Raw genomic sequence first — 17782 nt, 5'->3', positions numbered from 1 at the left:
AAGGGGAAGACGGCCCCGGCCGAGTGTGCGAGAGGCTAGCGCGCGTCTGAGAGCCCCTTGCTGCCGCTTCCCTGCAACCACCCGCCTCTCTCCCACCCCGCACCCCCCGCACCCGCCTCCGCCTCCACCCGCGTCTCTCCACCCTCCGCGCCTCCTTTGCCATCTCCGCAGATTTCACCATCTCTCTTCCTCTCTCCCCCTCGTTCACTTTCCTCCCAGTCGCCCCCTCACCTCCCGCTCCCTCCTGCGTCCTCCTCCTCTCCGTCCTCCCCCTGCTCTGGTTCCTTCTCCATCGCAGCCCTCTCCTCTCGCCCCTTGGGCTCCCCTCTCGCCCGCCCACCTCCCCCGTCGGCCCGGCCGTCCCCCGGCGCCGGGGAGCTCCGGGCCGCCCATGATGGGCTCCGTGCTCCCGGCTGAGGCCCTGGTGCTCAAGACCGGGCTGAAGGCGCCGGGACTGGCGCTGGCCGAGGTCATCACCTCCGACATCCTGCACAGCTTCCTGTACGGCCGCTGGCGCAACGTGCTCGGGGAGCAGCTCTTCGAGGACAAGAGCCACCACGCCAGCCCCAAGACGGCCTTCACCGCCGAGGTGCTGGCGCAGTCCTTCTCCGGCGGTGAGTCAAGCCGTCGGGGCCTGGCGCAATCCCTCCTCCCGGCGACCCCCATTCCAGTCCTGGCGATGCGCGAGACGCGGCTGGGATACCCGGCCTCTCTGCTGCTTGCGCCAACCTGGGCGCTCCCGGCGCTCCGTGCACCTCAGTTTCCCCATGGGCCAAACAAGGACGCGAGCCACCAAGCCGAGGTGGGGCGCGGGGCAGCCCCACAGTCCACACGGCTCAAGGACCGATCCCGGCGACCCCGTCGCTCGGCTCCGTCGCCCCCGCCTGCCCCTCCTTTCCCCTCCCGCGCTTGAGCTGGCGGGTTCCTGGCATTTAAAGCCTTACTAGGCGTGTAATAGCAGTTGACTCAAAAAGAAGGAGTTTTAAATTCATTTAGTTAACTTGGGCTTGACCCGCGAAAGTTCCCACTTAAAGCAAGAACTTTAAAAGGCAGCCGGGCCCGGGGAGGGGGTTGAGGGAGGGCGGGCGGGGAGAGAAAGCCGCGGGGAGAGCGGGGGAGAGAAAGAGAGCGAGAGAAGTTTCTTTTCTTTAAGATGTCTCAAGTTCTTATTCCTCATTCATCAACCCGCAAACAATATTTTTCCCTGGCTCTGGCATCTCTGCGCGTCGCCCTCTTTTCCCCCTTTACGATTTCTGTTCCTCTCTTAATTTACCGTGAAGACTAATTCCACTTCCATTCACGCTATGTCAACCATCTAATCCCCCCTTTTTGTAAGGGGAATTCCTCGGCCCCTTTTAAACAAGTCCCCTCCGCATTGAGCTACAATTTACTGCTACAGCATTCTTCCAGGGCTAATGAATTTAGAATTAGCAATTTCTTTCGAATGGAGCCGAATGAATGCGATCACTTTAACAGCGTGACAAATTGCCGGCCGCGCCGCAATGGACACCGTTTAACCCCCCCTTTCAGCCGGCCCGCTCGCCGGGTATTTTCCCAGGTAGCTTAGAGGGGAACCTTGTAAGACATGGAGGCCGCCCCTGTACGCCTCGCCGCTCCCAGCCCGGCCGCAGAGGCCCGACAGGAGAACCCTCGGGGAGCTGGGGGCCGCCGCGGCTCCTCCCCGCCCAGAGAGAAGACATCGGGGCTTGCCTGAGCCCGGGCGCCGCCCTCCCTGGCACCCCATGGCCTGGGAACAGAAAGGGACTCGCGCCCGAGGTCACACAGCGAGCGCGGAGCCTGGCCAGCTGCTGCCGGTGCTTCTTTGGCACCTCCAACACCTGCCAGCCCGAGGTCTGTCCCCAGCGCTGATCACTGGGTCCTCTGCCAGTGCCCGGAGCCTGGACGTACAGTGGGCTCCCGGAACCCGACTAGGCAAAAGAGTCTCCGGTTGGCCTTCACCTCCTTGCAGGACCTGGCCTCAGTTCTCCCGTGCATAAAACCGCTCGGTGCCGTTGGCTCATTAATTCTTAAACTTATCCAGGGCAGAGAGCGGAAGAAGTTGTGAATGCTTTGAGAATTCCCGGAGAGACTAAAAACCCGCTTCTAAAAACGATCCCCAACGCACCACTCGCTTTCCAGGGCACGGAGGGTCCCCAGGTTGCAAACAGAGGAGAGGTCCTTGAGCCTCTGCACATCCGACTGCCCCCAACACCCGGGTGGCTTCTCTGGATTTGGGGCCGACTTGGGTTTGGCCGGTCTGGGCAGGACCGAAGCCGGGGTCCCGGCGGGGAAGGAAGGGCCGGTCCTCAGCTGCCTCGGGCTCTGACCGGTTTTCCTGGCCCTGCCGCCACAGAAGTGCAGAAGCTGTCCAGCCTGGTGCTGCCGGCGGAGGTGATCATCGCTCAGAGCTCCATCCCTGGCGAGGGCCTCGGCATCTTCTCCAAGACGTGGATCAAGGCGGGCACCGAGATGGGCCCCTTCACCGGCCGCGTGATCGCCCCGGAGCACGTGGACATCTGCAAGAACAACAATCTCATGTGGGAGGTAAGTGCGCGCGGGCTGGGGCAGAGGGGCGCAGGGACCGGCGAGGGGCGCTGGCCGCGGGTGGGACTGCGGTGTCCGGTGGTCGCCGCTTCCACCAGGCAGGGAGCAGCGGACACTCCCCGCCTGGACGCCCCCTGAGCCCGGACTCTAAGCCGCCCCAGCCTGGAGCTCACCCCACCTCTAGGCGCCTCCCAACCCGTGCCGAGAAGGCACGGAAAATCCGACCCTCCTTCCTCGGGACACCCCGGCAGAGCAGGACTGTCGTTGGCTCCACTTGGCAGATGAGGGCACTGAGACCCAAAGCAGTCAGGTGGCTTGCCCAGGGTCCCCATGTGCCCTCCTCCAGGCTACCTACCAGCTACTTGCATTCTTTCCCTGGCCCCAGAAGCAGCCTGGGAAGCCCCTCAAGGCCAGTCCTGGGCTAGGGGTGAGGTGGGGCTGGAAAGGAGAATGCCTGGTGAAGGCAGAATGACATTCTCGATGACCGTGGCTGAGCTGGCACTGAGTCAGCTTCTGTGTCCCCAGCCTGCAGTCACGGATGACCTCAGCAGCCCATGCCTTACTGTTCCCTTTTTACCTAGGGAAATGGAAGCTCCAAGAGGCTTCCATCCTAGGCCTTTCCACCCATGACAGTGACAGTGCCAGGGAGGGCCACCCCTGTGCTTCCTCCTAACCTTGCAGAACGGGAAACTAGTGTGCCAGACTGGTGCACACCCTTCCTAATCCCATTCCCTCACCCGCTCCCCCACTCCAGGCCCCTCCTGGTGGACCCTGGAGAAGCCCAACTTTATAGAACTGGGGGATGGCCCAGAGGCCTCTCTTGACCTCATCTTCTCCCTCCTCTGGAGGGCTGGGCCACTAACCACATTCTCCAGTTGCTGGGTCAGGAAGTTGGGGTCCAGTATGACCTCCGAGTGGCCTTGGCAGCTTGTGTGAAGGGGTTTAGGCCAAACTGGAGTGCCACAGCGAGCCAGCCCTCCTCCCTGGGCTCCAGGATCCTCCCTCTCTGAGGTCCTGGCTGATGTTCCCAGTGCCATGGGGAGCACCTCTGCATCCCTTGAAATAGCTCAGGGCCACTTTGTCTGAGCAGTGACCCTTGGAGACCGTTTTCTTCTGGGGGTAGGGAGGACGTGGCAACAGGAGTGTATATCATGGTCAGCCCATAGGGCCCTGGAGACTGACCCCCTGTGGGCCACTTCCAACAGGGTAGCCTCAAGCAAGTCCCTGAACCTCTCCAGCCTTCCTTTCCTCAGTGGGAAAATGAAGCTTTATCCACTTCCTGGGGCTGTTGTGAGGATGGAGAGTGTATGTGTGGAAGTGCCTGGAAGATTGTACACATGACATAGCCCTGCCTTACCTGGTCCTCAATCCATCTGTGCCCAGGTATTCAATGAGGATGGCACGGTGCGCTACTTCATAGATGCCAGCCAGGAGGACCACCGGAGCTGGATGACCTACATCAAGTGTGCACGTAATGAGCAGGAGCAGAACCTAGAGGTGGTCCAGATCGGCACCAGCATCTTCTACAAGGCCATTGAGGTGTGTGCGTGTGCACTGTTGTGTAGGGACCAGCTGGTAAACCCGGTGTGGGGAGGTGTGCAGGGCAGCGATGTCCAGGAACCACAGTGGACAGAGGGGGAGCTGACACTGGCCTCGCTGGCTTTGCTCAGGCCATGGGGCTACAGCAGACAGGTGGTCTCCAGACACCCCGCTTTCCAGGTGTGTGACCTCCATGGGAAGCTTTCTGCTGCAGATCAGAAAGGATAGGGCTCTCAACTTGATGCCATTGGGAATGTCACGAGCATCCCAATAGTGAGGTCCCCGGATGTTGGCTGAGGGTGTCCCGATGTTCAGGGGTCACAGAGACACAGAGAAGCAAGATGGGGAGAGGCAGCCCAGGGAACGAGTTGGGGTGGGAGAGAGGGTGTGTGTCTGCAGCCATTTAGCGGTCTGATGGCCCTCATTCTGCATGCGTGGGCACCAGTGGCTTACGGCTCATGACTCCAGTCTCAGCGATGGCTTCCCGTGTGTCAGGCTTCTCCCAGATGCTGGATATGCGGTACGGTATTTAATCCCCACGCGGCCCCAGGAGGAGGACTCTGTGATTATTTACAGTTTACGGACCAGAAAACCAGATCTCCCTTGGTGGCAGCAGACTTGGGGGTTTTGCAGGCCATCTGGGGAGACTGTTAGCACTAATAGCTGCGCTTCCTGAGCCTTTTCAGAGGAGACAGACAGGGCCAGGAAACAGGCTGAACACGGTGGCTTATGCCTGTAATCCCAGCACTTTGGGAGGCCGAGGTGAGTGAATTACCTGAGGTCAGGAGTTCAAGACCAGCCTGGCCAACATGGTCAGACCTCATCTCTAATAAAAATACAAAAATTAGCAGGGTGTGGTGGCAGGCGCCTGTAATCTCAGCTACTGAGGAGGCTAAGGCATGAGAATTGCTTGCACCAGGAAGGCAGAGGTTGCAGTGAGCCGAGATCACGCCACCGCACTCCAGCCTGGGCGACACAATGAGACTCCATCTCAAAAAAAAAAAAAAAAAAAAAAAGACGGCAGATAAATATCACTTCCTGTGGTGTGGCAGGGATGAGGCCGAGCCAGGAAGGTTCAGAGGGGAATGGAAAGAGGAGGGCTTCCTGGTAAGGCAGTGCTTGGGCAGAGGCAGAAAGGATCCAGGTGTCTGGGCAGTGGCGGAGAGTGCAAACCAAGCAGAGAGGTGGTCACCCGGGCAGGCCCACACTGGGACCCTCCATGGACAGTGTCCTTTGGCAGGAAATCTGGCCCAGGAGTAGAGGGACGGTGCCCACCTACCCACCGGCTGCTGGGGGTAGACTGATAGCAAGTGCTGTGCGGAGGCGGTCAGGCGCTTCCCACCACACTTCTCTGCTCCCCTTGGGGTGGGGCTGGGGCTTGATGGAGATTTTCGGGTGTTCTGTAGGAGCAGAGAGCGACTGACCTTTAGTCCATGTTCCATTTTCTCCCCAGGACTCAGACCCTGAAGCTCTTTCTAAGACCCCTGGGGGTGCCAGGGCCTAGTAGTTTCTGGGATGGGTTCCTTTGGTTGTTCCTGAATAACAAGGCCCTAGGGACTCTCCCAGAGGTGACAGCAGGGGGACTAGCCCCTGGGTCCCAGCTGAGGGGTGGTGCTTGGAGGAGCAGGAGGTGGAGGATAAAAAAAAAGCTGAGCGGTTCCTGGATTGGGTTTCAAGTGAGGTAAGACGGCCGTGGGGCAGGGTGCAGAGACGACTGAAAGCAGCGCAGGCCCAGGACAGAGGTGGCCCATCTGGCTGGGCCACCGCATCCTAAAATTTGCTTCCAGTGCGGCTGAATCCCACATCTAACAGAATGCACCCTCCCAGATCCTCACCCCACCACCCTGTCACACACATCTTCACCTTCATACCCTCCTTCCCAGCCATCCTGATATAGATGTGATGGAGGGCTCCCACCCATCCCCTCACCAACCCCATACGCACACACATGCCCACACATGTGAACACAAGAGACAGACCAGAAATGCCTACATCATTTTGGCAAGAGGGCTTCAGGCTGAGGCAGATGTGGGGGCCGGAGTCTCATCTCGCTGTGCAGGTCACACTGGCTAGAAGCCAAACAAAGTCAGAAAACATGAATAGACATTCAGACAGAAATTCAGTCCGAGGGCATGGAGGCTGAAGAATATCTTCAGGGAAGCAACCGAGTTTATAGGATTAAGAAAAATGGTCATCTACATTCGATCAGGAATTTAAATTGAAAAAAGAGGATCGGGCAGAGCATAGTGGCTCAAGCCTGTAATCGCAGCATTTTCAGAGGATGAGGTGGACAAATCACTTGAGGTCAGGAATGTAAGATCAGCCTGGCCAACATGGTGAAACCCCATCTCTACTAAAAACACAAAAACTAGCCGGGCGTGGTGGCAGGTGCCTGTAATCCCAGCTACTCCGGAGCTGGGGCAGGAGAATTGCTTGAACCCAGGAGGCGGAGGTTGTAGTGAGCTATCAGCAGCATCGCACTCCAGCCTGGGTGACAAAGCGAGACTCTGTCTCAACAACAACAACCAAAAAAAGAGGATCAGGACACACACACACACACACACACATGATATAGGTATAGATATGTGATAACATATGTGATACAGACAGATCCACCAGTTTGGCTGTCAATGCTTTTACAGAGTTAGCAAGACTTCTAAGAAGGGACTGTTTGCATGAATGACAAGGAAGCAAAATGCTACCCATTTTACTTTTAAAGTTGGATATACTTTTTGTGGTGGCAGGTTTCTCAAATCATTTTGTCACAATGTCAGATTCCACTTACCAGATAAATTATGTGTCTGGGTGTATGTGGCCACCCTCGAGATGAGGCCGAGGCCCAGAGCTCACGCAGCCCCTGTGGGCTAGATGAGAAGATGCTGCTGTTCCCCAGGCCTCTCCCTGGACGACTTGGGAATCAATCGGCTGTTTATTCTGTGTGTGTGGGTGAGTTAGCCAAGGAGAAGGACCTCTGCTGTTATGTTTTCTTAAACTTTCTGCCACTCAGAACTGCCGCTCATATTTCATAACAGTAACCCATTACTTGCCAAAAATAGTAAGAAACATCTTTATTCAATAAGCAGAATATGCTATTGCTGCTCTAAAACTTTCCATAAGTACAGAATAACAGCCTTCTCAACAGAAATGAAGGCAATAGGGTTTTAGAGCTCAGGCAGTCAGTGGAGGCACCCAAGAAGGGCATGCATCTGGTTGGATCCACTGATGTGACCCCTGGGGAACCTCCCGGCTTACTCCAGTCACAGAATTTACTGTAATTTCAGGTGCCTAAAATGACAGTTCTAGAAAGTACCTAGCACATAGCAAATGGCCACTAAATGTTGAAGGATTAAAAGGGTCTTAGCAACTTTTTAATTTTTTTTTTTTTTTTTTGAGATGGAGTCTTACTCTGTCGTCCAGGCTGGAGTGCAGTGGTGCAATCTTGGCTCACTGCAATCTCCACCTCCCAGGTTCAAGCAATTCTCCTGCCTCCCAAGCAGCTGAGATTACAGGCATGCGCCACCATGCCTGGCTAATTTTTGTATTTGTATTTGTATTTTTTTTTTTTTTTTTTGAGACACAGTCTGGCTCTGTCGCCCAGGCTGGAGTGCAGTGGCGGGATCTCAGCTCACTGCAAGCTCCGCCTCCCGGGTTTACACCATTCTCCTGCCTCAGCCTCCCGAGTAGCTGGGACTACAGGTGCCCGCCACCTCGCCCGGCTAGTTTTTTGTATTTTTTAGTAGAGACGGGGTTTTACCGGGTTAGCCAAGATGGCCTCGATTTCCTGACCTTGTGATCCGCCCGTCTTGGCCTCCCAAAGTGCTGGGATTACAGGCTTGAGCCACCGCGCCCCGCCTAATTTTTGTATTTTTAGTAGATTTCACCATGTTGGCCAGGCTGGTCTCGGACTCCTGACCTCAGGTGATCTGCCCACCTCGGCCTCCCAAAGTGCTGGGATTATAGGTGTGAACCACTGCATCTGGCCAACAACTTTTTAAAAAAATAGAATCTGCTAAGCCCTCAGAGTGCTGCTCTCTGTTACTATCCTCATTTTTATCACAGTGAAACTGAAATTTTAGGGAGATTACGGGAAGTTGCTGACCTGCGATGGGAACCCAGGCCCATCTGAGCCCAGAGCTGGAGCGCTGAGTCACCATAACGTGTGGCCTCCCTGGCCAATATCTATTTGCTGGAACTCTATTAATTGGTGTGTCAGGACATCTGTGGTACAATGGAAATTGATGTTTGTCCAGATGACATTGAGATCCTTTTACACTAGGGCTTCAGAGCCTGTGGAGAAGGGGAGGGTATTTGCAGTCTCCTGGGAGCATGTTCAGTGGCAGGATATGAATTTACAGCAGGAAAACAAACCCCAAATTCTCTCATTTCCAATTTATAATAAAAATTGAGAAAGTGGGGCAGGACAGACCTTCTGGGCTGATAGGGCTCAGAGAAGCACGTTGAGAGGGCATGTCCATTTGTCGAAAGAGACCCAGGCACTGGTATTCCAGAGTTCTGCTGATATGGGTTTTGTGGTACAGGACTCAGTTCCTTTGGGAATTGCTTTGTTTGTTTTGTGTTCTGAGCCTTTTCCTGCTCCCCTAAAAAGTGAATGACCAACTGATCCTGCTTCTCCGAGCCCCAGCAGAGAGCCCCGGCCTGCCAGGCCAGGCCTGAGTCTCAGCAGTAGAGAGTGCTGCCGAGGGCACCTAGAGGGCATGGTGGCTGTTCTTTGTATCCAGGCAGTCAGCGGGTGGGACCCCAGGAGCCTCTGCACAGTGATCCCAGGGTTCCAGGGAAGAAGCTGCAGGTTCCTGGGTTTCCTGGGTTTGATAGTAGAAGTTTGTTGATGGCGGATGCCTGGGTGCAGGCAGACACCAGAGGCCTGGGCACTGGGCACAGAAGGGCTGAGAGAGACTCCCAGTTCCCAGCCTCTGGGCAGGTGGGGTTGCTGGCTTCTAGCTGTCTGGAAATATGTGTCATTCTCAATTCCAGCAGGCTCTTTTTTTTTTTTTTTTTTTCTTTTGAAGACAATCTTGCTCTGTCCCTGAGGCCGGAGTGCTGAGCTCACTACAACCTCCACCTCCTGGGTTCAGGTGATTAAACAATTCTCGTGCCTCAGCCACCTGGATAGATGGGAGTACAGGCACATGCCACCACTCCCGGCTAAATTTTTTGTTTTTTGAGATGGAGTTTCGCTCTTGTTGCCCAGGCTGGAGTGCAGTGGTGCCATCTTGGCTCACCACAACCTCTACCTCCTGGATTCAAGCGATTCTCCTGCTTCAGCCTCCTGAGTAGCTGGGATTACAGGCATGCACCACCACTCCCGGCTAATTTTGTATTTTAAGTAGACACAGGGTTTCTCCATGTTGGTCAGGCTGGTCTCCAACTCCCGACCTCAGGTGATTCGCCGACCTCGGCCTCCCAAAGTGCTGGGATTACAGGCGTGAGCTACCAAGTCTGGCCATTATTATTTTTTTCTTTTTCTTTTCTTTCTTTCTTTGTTCCTTTCCTTTTTTTTTTTTTTTTTTTTTTTGAGACAGAGTCTTGCTCTGTCTCCCAGGCTGAAGTGCAATGGTGCCATCTCGGCTCACTGCAACCTCCGCCTCCTGGGTTCAAGAGATTCTCCTGCCTCAGCCTCCCGAGTAGCCGGGACTACAGTTGCAGGCCACCACACGCAGATAATTTTTGTATTTTTAGTAGAGACAGGGTTTCACTATGTTAGCCAGGCTGATCTCAAACTCCTGACCTCGTTATCCACCCGCTTCAGCCTCCCAAAGTGCTGGGATTACAGGTGTGAGTCACTGTGCCCGGCCCCATTTTTGTATTTTTAGTAGAAACAGGGTTTCACCATGTTGGCCAGGCTGGTCTTGAACCCCTGGCCTCAAGTGATCCACCGACCTCGGCCTCTCAAAATGCTGGGATTATGGGTGAGAGCCACCGCACCCAACCTGTAGGCTCTTCTTAATTGATTTTCTCTTGCTTTTAAAAAATAATGTGTGTGTATGTGTACAGAAGTAATATGTGCTCATTATTTTTTAAAAAGCCAGAGGCATGATGTAGATGGCATCATGCTACTCTCCATGAACCTTAAGTCAGCATTTTAAAATAGTCTCAAAATGGCAAACCCATCTTGTCTTGGGAAAGACAAGCAGCAAACCAGTGACAGTGGCTGGCATCCAGAGTGGCAGAGAATGACTTCTCATTTTATACCACGTTGTATGTTTATACAATTTGGTCCACATGTCTGCATCGCTGTTTTAAGTTTTAAATTCATTAGTAAAATTAATTTTAGTACATTAAAAGCATTCTTAGTAAATAAATGACTCACCCTTATGCTGCAATTGTTGCCATCAGAGTTCTTATTTATTTTATTTATTTATTTTTTGAGATGGAGTTCCACTCTGTTGGCTGGACTGGAGTAGAGTGGCGCGATCTCAGCTCACTGCAACCTTTGCCTCCCGAGTTCAGGCGATTCTCCTGCCTCAGCCTCCTGAGCAGCTGCGATTACAGGCGCACACACCATGCCCGGCTAATTTTTGTATTTTTAGTAGAGAAGGCGTTTCGCCATGTTGGCCAGGCTGGTCTCAAACTCCTGACCTCAAGTGATCTGCCCGCCTCAGCCTCCCAAAGTGCTGGGGTTACAGGCATAAGCCACTGCACCCAGCCGACTGTTATTGTATTTATTTTATATTTAATAGTAGTTGTTTCAATTAAAACTAAAAGGCTGATGTTAGCTTAGTAATTTCATGATCCCCAGGCCTGCAGCCTGGAGGTGGAGTTCCACTGGGGGCTCGCTGAGCCTACCATCTCATCCCACATCTGTGCTGGAGGAGTTGACTTCTCTTCTAGGGGAGATGGGGCTGGGAAGTGGGGGTACCTGCATGGGGCTGGTGTCCTTGGAGCATTCAGGCCCAGGCTGTGTTCTTGCTGGACACTGACGGCAGAACCCTGGTCACCCTGGGCTTCCACCGAACCAGCGGCCTCTGCAACTCTGCTGGCTCAGCGAGCACTCCTGCGGAGAGCTGGACGTGCCAGAAACCGCTGCCAGCTTCTCTGAGAGGTTGGTGGGCTCCAGGAAAACAATCACTGGTGCTTCCATGTCTCGATTATGCAAAGAGCTTTATGCATATGGCTCCGCTGCACCCCAAAAACCACTCAGTGAGGCCATGGCAATGTGAGGAAACAGGCCCCATGAGGTAAGGCAACTTGCCCAAGGTCACTTGCTCAGCAGATGGGGAGCCTAGTGGACCCCAATATGTCTGACTCCAGACTGGGCAGGAACCCTCTGTGGGGCGTCTTCAGCCGTCCGGGGGAGGGTGCTGATTGCTTTGGAAGAACCATGACATCAACGTGTCTGGTTTCATCCAAGACTGGAAGCCAAGGGTTGGGACAATGTTGGAGGTGACTTACAACCAGAGTCTTAGAGTTGGGGGGAACTCAGGGACCATGTTCCCTGACCCCCTCATTTGAGGAGCACAGAAAGGCAAAGTGACTTGCCTAAGGTCACACAGGGACCCGGTGACAGAGGGCTCATCTGCACTATCTCGTAGACAGATTTCCTTCACAATTAATTTATGTTAAATATTTCAATGCCGTCATCCACTTTTCTGGGAGATTCACAAAACCTCTTCCTTCTATCCCGGTGAGGTCTGGAAAAAAAGTAGAATTTTTAAAAGTGTTAAAAAACGAGAAAAAAACAAAACCCAAATCAGTACCTCTTTCTTCTCTGCCCCTTTCCAGCAGGGGCCTCCACCTCTGACCTGCTGGCCTCCTGGACAGTGGCCATGACTATGAATGAGCAGAGAGGTCACCAGGACTCTTGCTGTGGTGCCAGACTGTAATCTGTCCACTTTCTGGGAGGCACCATCTAACCTTCTGTGGCTTCTGGGACTGCACTTGGTGTTTCCACGTTGGCTTCTCATCACTTACCGATCCTAAGGCTCGCCATGATGCCCCGTGAACCATGGGGGCATGAGGAAATGGATGTGGTGACTCTAGGCTGAGTCTCAGGAGGATGGCTGTCGCCTAAGCCCCCTCACATCCTCCTGTTTGCACCCCTTCTCTTTCGACCTCCCCTTCTTCTTCTTTTTTTTATTCTTGAGACAGGCTCTTGCTCTGTCACCCAGGCTGGAGTGGTCACCCAGGCTGGCATGTAGTGGTGTAATCTCAGCTTACTGCAACCTCTGCCTCCTGGGTTCAAGCAGTTCTGCTTCAGCCTCCCAGGTAGCTGGGACTATAGGCATGCGCCACCACGCCTAGCTAATTTTTCTATTTTTTTGTAGAGACAGGGTTTTACTATGTTGCCCAGGCTAGTCTCAAACTCCTGGCCTCAAGTAATCCACCTGCTTCGGCCTCCCAAAGTGCTAGGATTACAGGCATGAGCGACCACGCCCGACCTCCATGTTCCCTTCTTTTCAAGGGTGAGCAGAGCTTGTTGCAATGGTCTGAGGGTCTTCCAGGCTCTGACCAGAGGAAGGAAGACGTAGTGAACGCCAGAGTTCTGAGTGTGGGCTCTGCAGGCTGAACCAAACAGACACAGAAGCCAATGCGGGATCCTGGCCTGGTTTCAGACACCTCTAGATGGAACCCCACTGATCTTTTGTGCTTCAACTAATAAAGAACCCTCCAGGAAAACAAACCAGCTGTTGCCAGGGGGGTGTCTGGGTTTCTCTGGGCACATCAGATAGTGGCCCCCAGGGGCAGGTGCCAAGGCCAGCACTTCTGGGGTCCATGCCTCGGGACAGTGATAGGCTGTCCCTTCTCTCATACGCCCTGCCTGGCTAGGGCCTGGAGCTTCCCCACTTGGGAGGGGTAACTGGCTTCCATGAGAGGTCTGGCAGGCCCCTTGGGTTGTCCTGGAGCGTGTGGTATTTATGGCCAGTGCCACCCCGGGAGCAGGCCCCTTACGCCTCCCTGGATCATCACTGCAAAATCCTCTGACCAACATCCTTTGCCATGAGCCTGAGGCAGGTCCTCCCCGAGAGCAGCAGAGCCCCCAAATCACTTGTGGGGTTCGCTGTCATTGACCTAGGACGTGGTGAACTGGACTCTGTGTAAGACAGTGCACCCCAACGTTTCTTGGGGTGGAGGTGTTCATCCATCCGAATGCTTCTTTTTTAGCATCTGCCATGTGCACGGAGACACTCAGAGCCCTGTGCTTGGTCGGGAAGTACCTGTGATGTGGGGTGTCTATGGAAGCTTTGGATAAGAGATGTTTCCAGAACATTATCCCCGCAGGGTGTAGCCAAGTACCCTAGGGTGCCCCACAGCCCACAATTCTTGGAAACATCCGGCTCAGCCCTGCAGCCCCGGGGGCTGGCTGACTCCAGTTCTCCTGCGTAAGAATTGAAAAGATTTCTAATTTTCCATCTTCCGTTACTTCCGCTTGCTGTCCATTCTGGTGCTGTCAGCTTGGAAGCTCTCCTGTGGCCAGAGCATGGACAGAGATGGCCTGGGCAGGGAGAGGGGGACAGAGGGGTTTGACACCCCAGGGTCTTCCGTGTTTATGCAGCTTGCTGGGACAGCTCAGTGGAAATGGGCCTGTGTGGCTGTCTCAGGGCTGAGACTGGGTCCAGGTCTCCTGACTGTGAAGGGGTGCTCAGAGACCCCCAACTCTCACCTCCCAGCTGCTGCCTCCCTGACCTCCTCTTGCCTCCCTCCCTGCAGATGATCCCGCCCGACCAGGAACTGCTGGTGTGGTACGGAAACTCACATAACACCTTCCTGGGGATCCCTGGTGTGCCTGGGCTAGAGGAGGACCAGAAAAAGAACAAGCATGGTAGGTGTTCTCCATGGGGCCACTGAGACACAGACCCATGGAGAGGGGAGCCCAGGGAGGGGAGAGAGAGAATGAGAGAGGCAGGGAGGTTCCTGACCTCCGGGAACCTCAGTTCAATGTCTGGCAGCATTGAGCAGATAAGACATACAGGTCCAAGGAGGCTGATGCCCCTGGAGCTGCCACATGGGCCGGGCATTTGGCTTCCTGGCCAAAATAGACTGTCTGGGGGGTATGTGGGGGAGACCAGAGAGGCAATGAGGTGTGACAGGAGAAGGAAGGAGCTGGATTGAGTTCTAGTTCTGCCATGCAATCTTGGAAATGCCCTGTGCCTCAGTTTCCTCATCTGTAAAGGGAAGATCCTAGGCAAGATAATCTCTAAGTTCCCTTCCGTATATTTCCTTGCCCTGTTGCTGATGTCTGGTGCAGGGTCTGGCACAGAGTAGGTGCTCCGTATAAGCCTGTTGAAGGAAGGCAGGACAGATTGTGCCTGTGTATGTGTTGTGGGGATGCTGGCCATCACAGCAGAGACCACTTGCTCAACAACTATTTCTTGCCAAGAACTAGGCTAAACCTTTGGCAGATATCACAGGCCTGAGGTACTGTGGTCGGTGGTCCTTATTTTTGGAGGATGAACCTGAGCTGGTGAGCTACTGTTTATTAAGTCCTTGCTCTGCAGCTGATGTTTTACAAACATTAATTTCTCTAGGCCGGGCATAGTGGCTCATGCCTGTAATCCCAGCACTTTGGGAGGCAGAGACAGGAGGATCATTGAGCCCAGGAGTTCCAGACCAGCCTGGGCAACATAGCAAGACCCCATGTCTACAAAAAATTTTAAAATTAGCCAGGTGTGCTGGCACGAGCCTGTGTTCCCAGCTACCTGGGAGGCTGAGGTGGAAGGATCACTTGAACCTGGGAGGTCGAGGCTGCAGTGAGCTGAGATGGCACCACTGCACTCCAGCCTGTGTGACAGAGCGAGACCCTGTCTCAAAAAAAAAAAAAAACAAAAAAAACAAAAACTTTTTGGGCCAGGCGCTGTGGCTCACGCCTGTAATCCCAGTACTTTGGGAGGCCGAGGTGGGCGGATCACGAGGTCAAGAGGTTGAGACCATCCTGGCCAACATGGTGAAACTCTGTCTCTACTAAAAATACAAAAATTAGCTGGGCGTGGTGGCGCACACCTGTAGTCCCAGCTACTCGGGAAGCTGAGGCAGGGGAGTCATTTGAACCCAGGAGGCGGAGGCTGCAGTGAGTGGAGATCGCGCCACTGCACTCCAGCCTGGCGACAGAGGGAGACTCCGTCTCAAAAAAAAAAAAAAAAAAAATCTTTTTTCACTGATCCTTACCAGGCTTACGAGGGCGATGCTAGTAGTACCTCCATTTCGGGAAGGAGAAAACCGAGGCGCAGTTCCGTGGTACAGAGTAGGCACTCAGTAAATGTTTGTGGGATGAGTTAATGAAAGGTTTGGGGGTGGGGGTCATCATAGTTGCTCCCCTTTACGGAAGGCCTTCTCCAATCCAGGCATCTCTCAGGCACTGGCTAAGGCAGGTCGGGTGCTTAGCGCAGAGACCTTCCATAGACGTCTTTTCTCATCCTCTCCCGGCAATCGTACACCCGAAGAGGCAGTGCTAGGTTTCCATTTTACAGATGAGAAAGCTGAGGTTTAGCTAGGCTGAGTCGCTAAGTCTCCGAGGTCTCGCATCGCGATCGTGAGTCCAACTCCTATTGGATCCCCCAGCAGGGGGACCCTTCGCTGTCCCTCCCGTCCGTCTGCCACCGTCCAAGCAGCACCCGCCCTCAGGGTCGGATCCCCCCCGGGAGGGGGGCGCTGGGGGCCCCGGCCGCGGGGCGCCGGTTCTAACGGGGCTGCTCTCTCCCCTTCCTCGTCTCCCTTCTCCCGCCCCGCCCCGCGGCCAGAGGACTTCCACCCGGCGGACTCGGCGGCGGGCCCCGCGGGCCGCATGCGCTGCGTCATCTGCCACCGCGGCTTCAACTCGCGCAGCAACTTGCGCTCGCACATGCGCATCCACACGCTGGACAAGCCCTTCGTGTGTCGCTTCTGCAACCGCCGCTTCAGCCAGTCGTCCACGCTGCGCAACCATGTGCGCCTGCATACGGGCGAGCGCCCCTACAAGTGCCAGGTGTGCCAGAGTGCCTACTCGCAGCTGGCCGGCCTGCGCGCCCACCAGAAGAGCGCGCGCCACCGGCCGCCCAGCGCCGCGCTGCAGGCACATTCGCCCGCGCTGCCAGCCCCGCACACGCACGCGCCCGCTCTCGCCGCCGCCGCCGCCGCCGCCGCCGCCGCGCACCACCTGCCGGCCATGGTGCTGTGAGCGCGCCTGCGCCCTCGCCCGGCCCCGCGCGCTCCCGGGCCCTCGGCAACCAGGCCCCGCAGCGCGACTCGCCCTCCCGCCCCGACCCCCGGCCCGGCGCCCCCGCGGAGCCCCGCGCGCTGGGGGTGCGCCCCAGAGACGGACCCCAGGCACCCCCGCCTCGGCTCGTGTCGCAGATGAGGACACTGAGGGCGGCGTCCCTTACCCAGGCCACGCAGATGGTGCGGCTACTCGGCCGCCTCCTCTGGGAGGGGGTCCCCCTGCCTGGCCTCGCCCCCGAATCTCCCTCCTGTTGTAGAACCGGGCGCCCAGACCGGCATCCCCCTCGTGGGTCCCGGGAAAGCGAAATTTAGCGCCCTGAGGACCCCTCAGCAGAGGAAGGGGAGTCCCCACCTCCGCCACCGAGAGTCCTGTGCTTCGGAATGAAGGGAGGGCGACCTCCTTGTCCGGGTGCGGCCGGGCGCGGGGCTTGTGGGGGCGCCACCTCCTCTTCTGGCCCCTGGGACTGGTGTCCTGAAGTGTCGGGAGTCTTTACGCAACCTTGACAGGTGCGGGCTACCGGGGTCCATCGGCAGCCGGAAGAGACCCGGAGAGACCTGCATCTTCTGGGCCCTTACCCCCAAACCTGGCTCCTGGGGATGGATGAGGAAGGAGCTCTTTGCAGTGCACCAGGCACGTTGAAAGTGGAGGCACAACGGAAATCCTCTGTAGGACCCCAAGCAAGACCCTGCACCTCTCTGGGCCTCAGTTTCCCCATCTGTAAAATGCGGGAGTTGGACCGATGCCCCCTCCCCTTCAGCTGTGACATCATGCCTTGGAAGGCGAAAGTTCCCCCCAACCCCTTCCAACACACACACCCCAGCGAGAGGAGGGCAAGACTGGAACTGCTGCCCGGGAGGTTAAGGTGGCTTCTGTGGCCAGGAGGCACTTCCGAACTGTGCCCAGTCCCGGGAGTTCCGCCCCGTCTGCCCACACTTCCCTCGGTCCCTGCCCGTTTCCTCAAACTCTGGCCGTGCGCGCCCTCTGGTGTCGCCTCTCACACTTTGCAGTCATTTACCAGGATTCCCGTGGGGCGTTTTGTAAAATAAAGAAACTATTATATTAATGAAAAGTATAAAATGTATAGAGTTTTCAAGACACTGTGTTCTACTTCCAGAAAATGGTCACTTTAACCTTGTAAATATTTATCTAAAATGATATTTACAAAACTGTGATATATTATTATTTGATTGTATATGTACAACTGTAAATACATTTGTACCTCTCTTGTATTCTAAAATAAAAATTACTTGGAACATTTATCATTTAGCATCTGAATGGGTGGACACTTTTATCTGTATGAAGGAAATATAGAAAGTGTCTAGAAGCTGGAAAGGGGCGGGTAAGAGTTGTTCCACTTGCTGGTGTGTACAGGAAAATTTTCTTTGTCACAAGTGGGGTGTCAGATCCCAGTGAGATGGGTTACAGTGCAAAGCAGTTGGAAATCTTGAAAGGGGCTGGGCAGATTCTCGTGGTTTCCAGCTGGCTCAAACATCAGTGCCTTACTTTGTAACTTCTCCCAAATATTTACTTTTTTTTTTTTTTTTTTCT

At 55.0% G+C, this 17782-nt stretch overlaps 1 protein-coding gene and 1 long non-coding RNA gene across 2 annotated transcripts; one reads left to right on the top strand and one right to left on the bottom strand.

The window, feature by feature from the left end:
* The first annotated feature begins 279 nt into the window (after positions 1-279).
* PRDM12 (PR/SET domain 12) lies at positions 280-17285 on the top strand. The gene is made up of 5 exons (XM_045373942.3): positions 280-614; positions 2354-2544; positions 3928-4083; positions 13750-13861; positions 15777-17285. The coding sequence occupies exons 1-5, from the start codon at positions 392-394 to the stop codon at positions 16190-16192; spliced, it is 1098 nt and encodes a 365-aa protein (XP_045229877.2). The 5' UTR covers positions 280-391; the 3' UTR covers positions 16193-17285.
* Positions 10428-15836, bottom strand: LOC135967361 (uncharacterized). The gene is made up of 2 exons (XR_010581404.2): positions 15205-15836; positions 10428-11732 (listed from the first exon to the last, which is right to left on the bottom strand). It is a non-coding gene; the product is annotated as an uncharacterized lncRNA (long non-coding RNA).
* Positions 17286-17782: the final 497 nt, after the last annotated feature.

Source organism: Macaca fascicularis, chromosome 15 (genome assembly GCF_037993035.2).
Source record: "Macaca fascicularis isolate 582-1 chromosome 15, T2T-MFA8v1.1".
NCBI classification, from domain to species: domain Eukaryota; kingdom Metazoa; phylum Chordata; class Mammalia; order Primates; family Cercopithecidae; genus Macaca; species Macaca fascicularis.
Note: the sequence above shows the minus strand (reverse complement) of the source record. Positions and strands in the feature narration are given on the sequence as shown.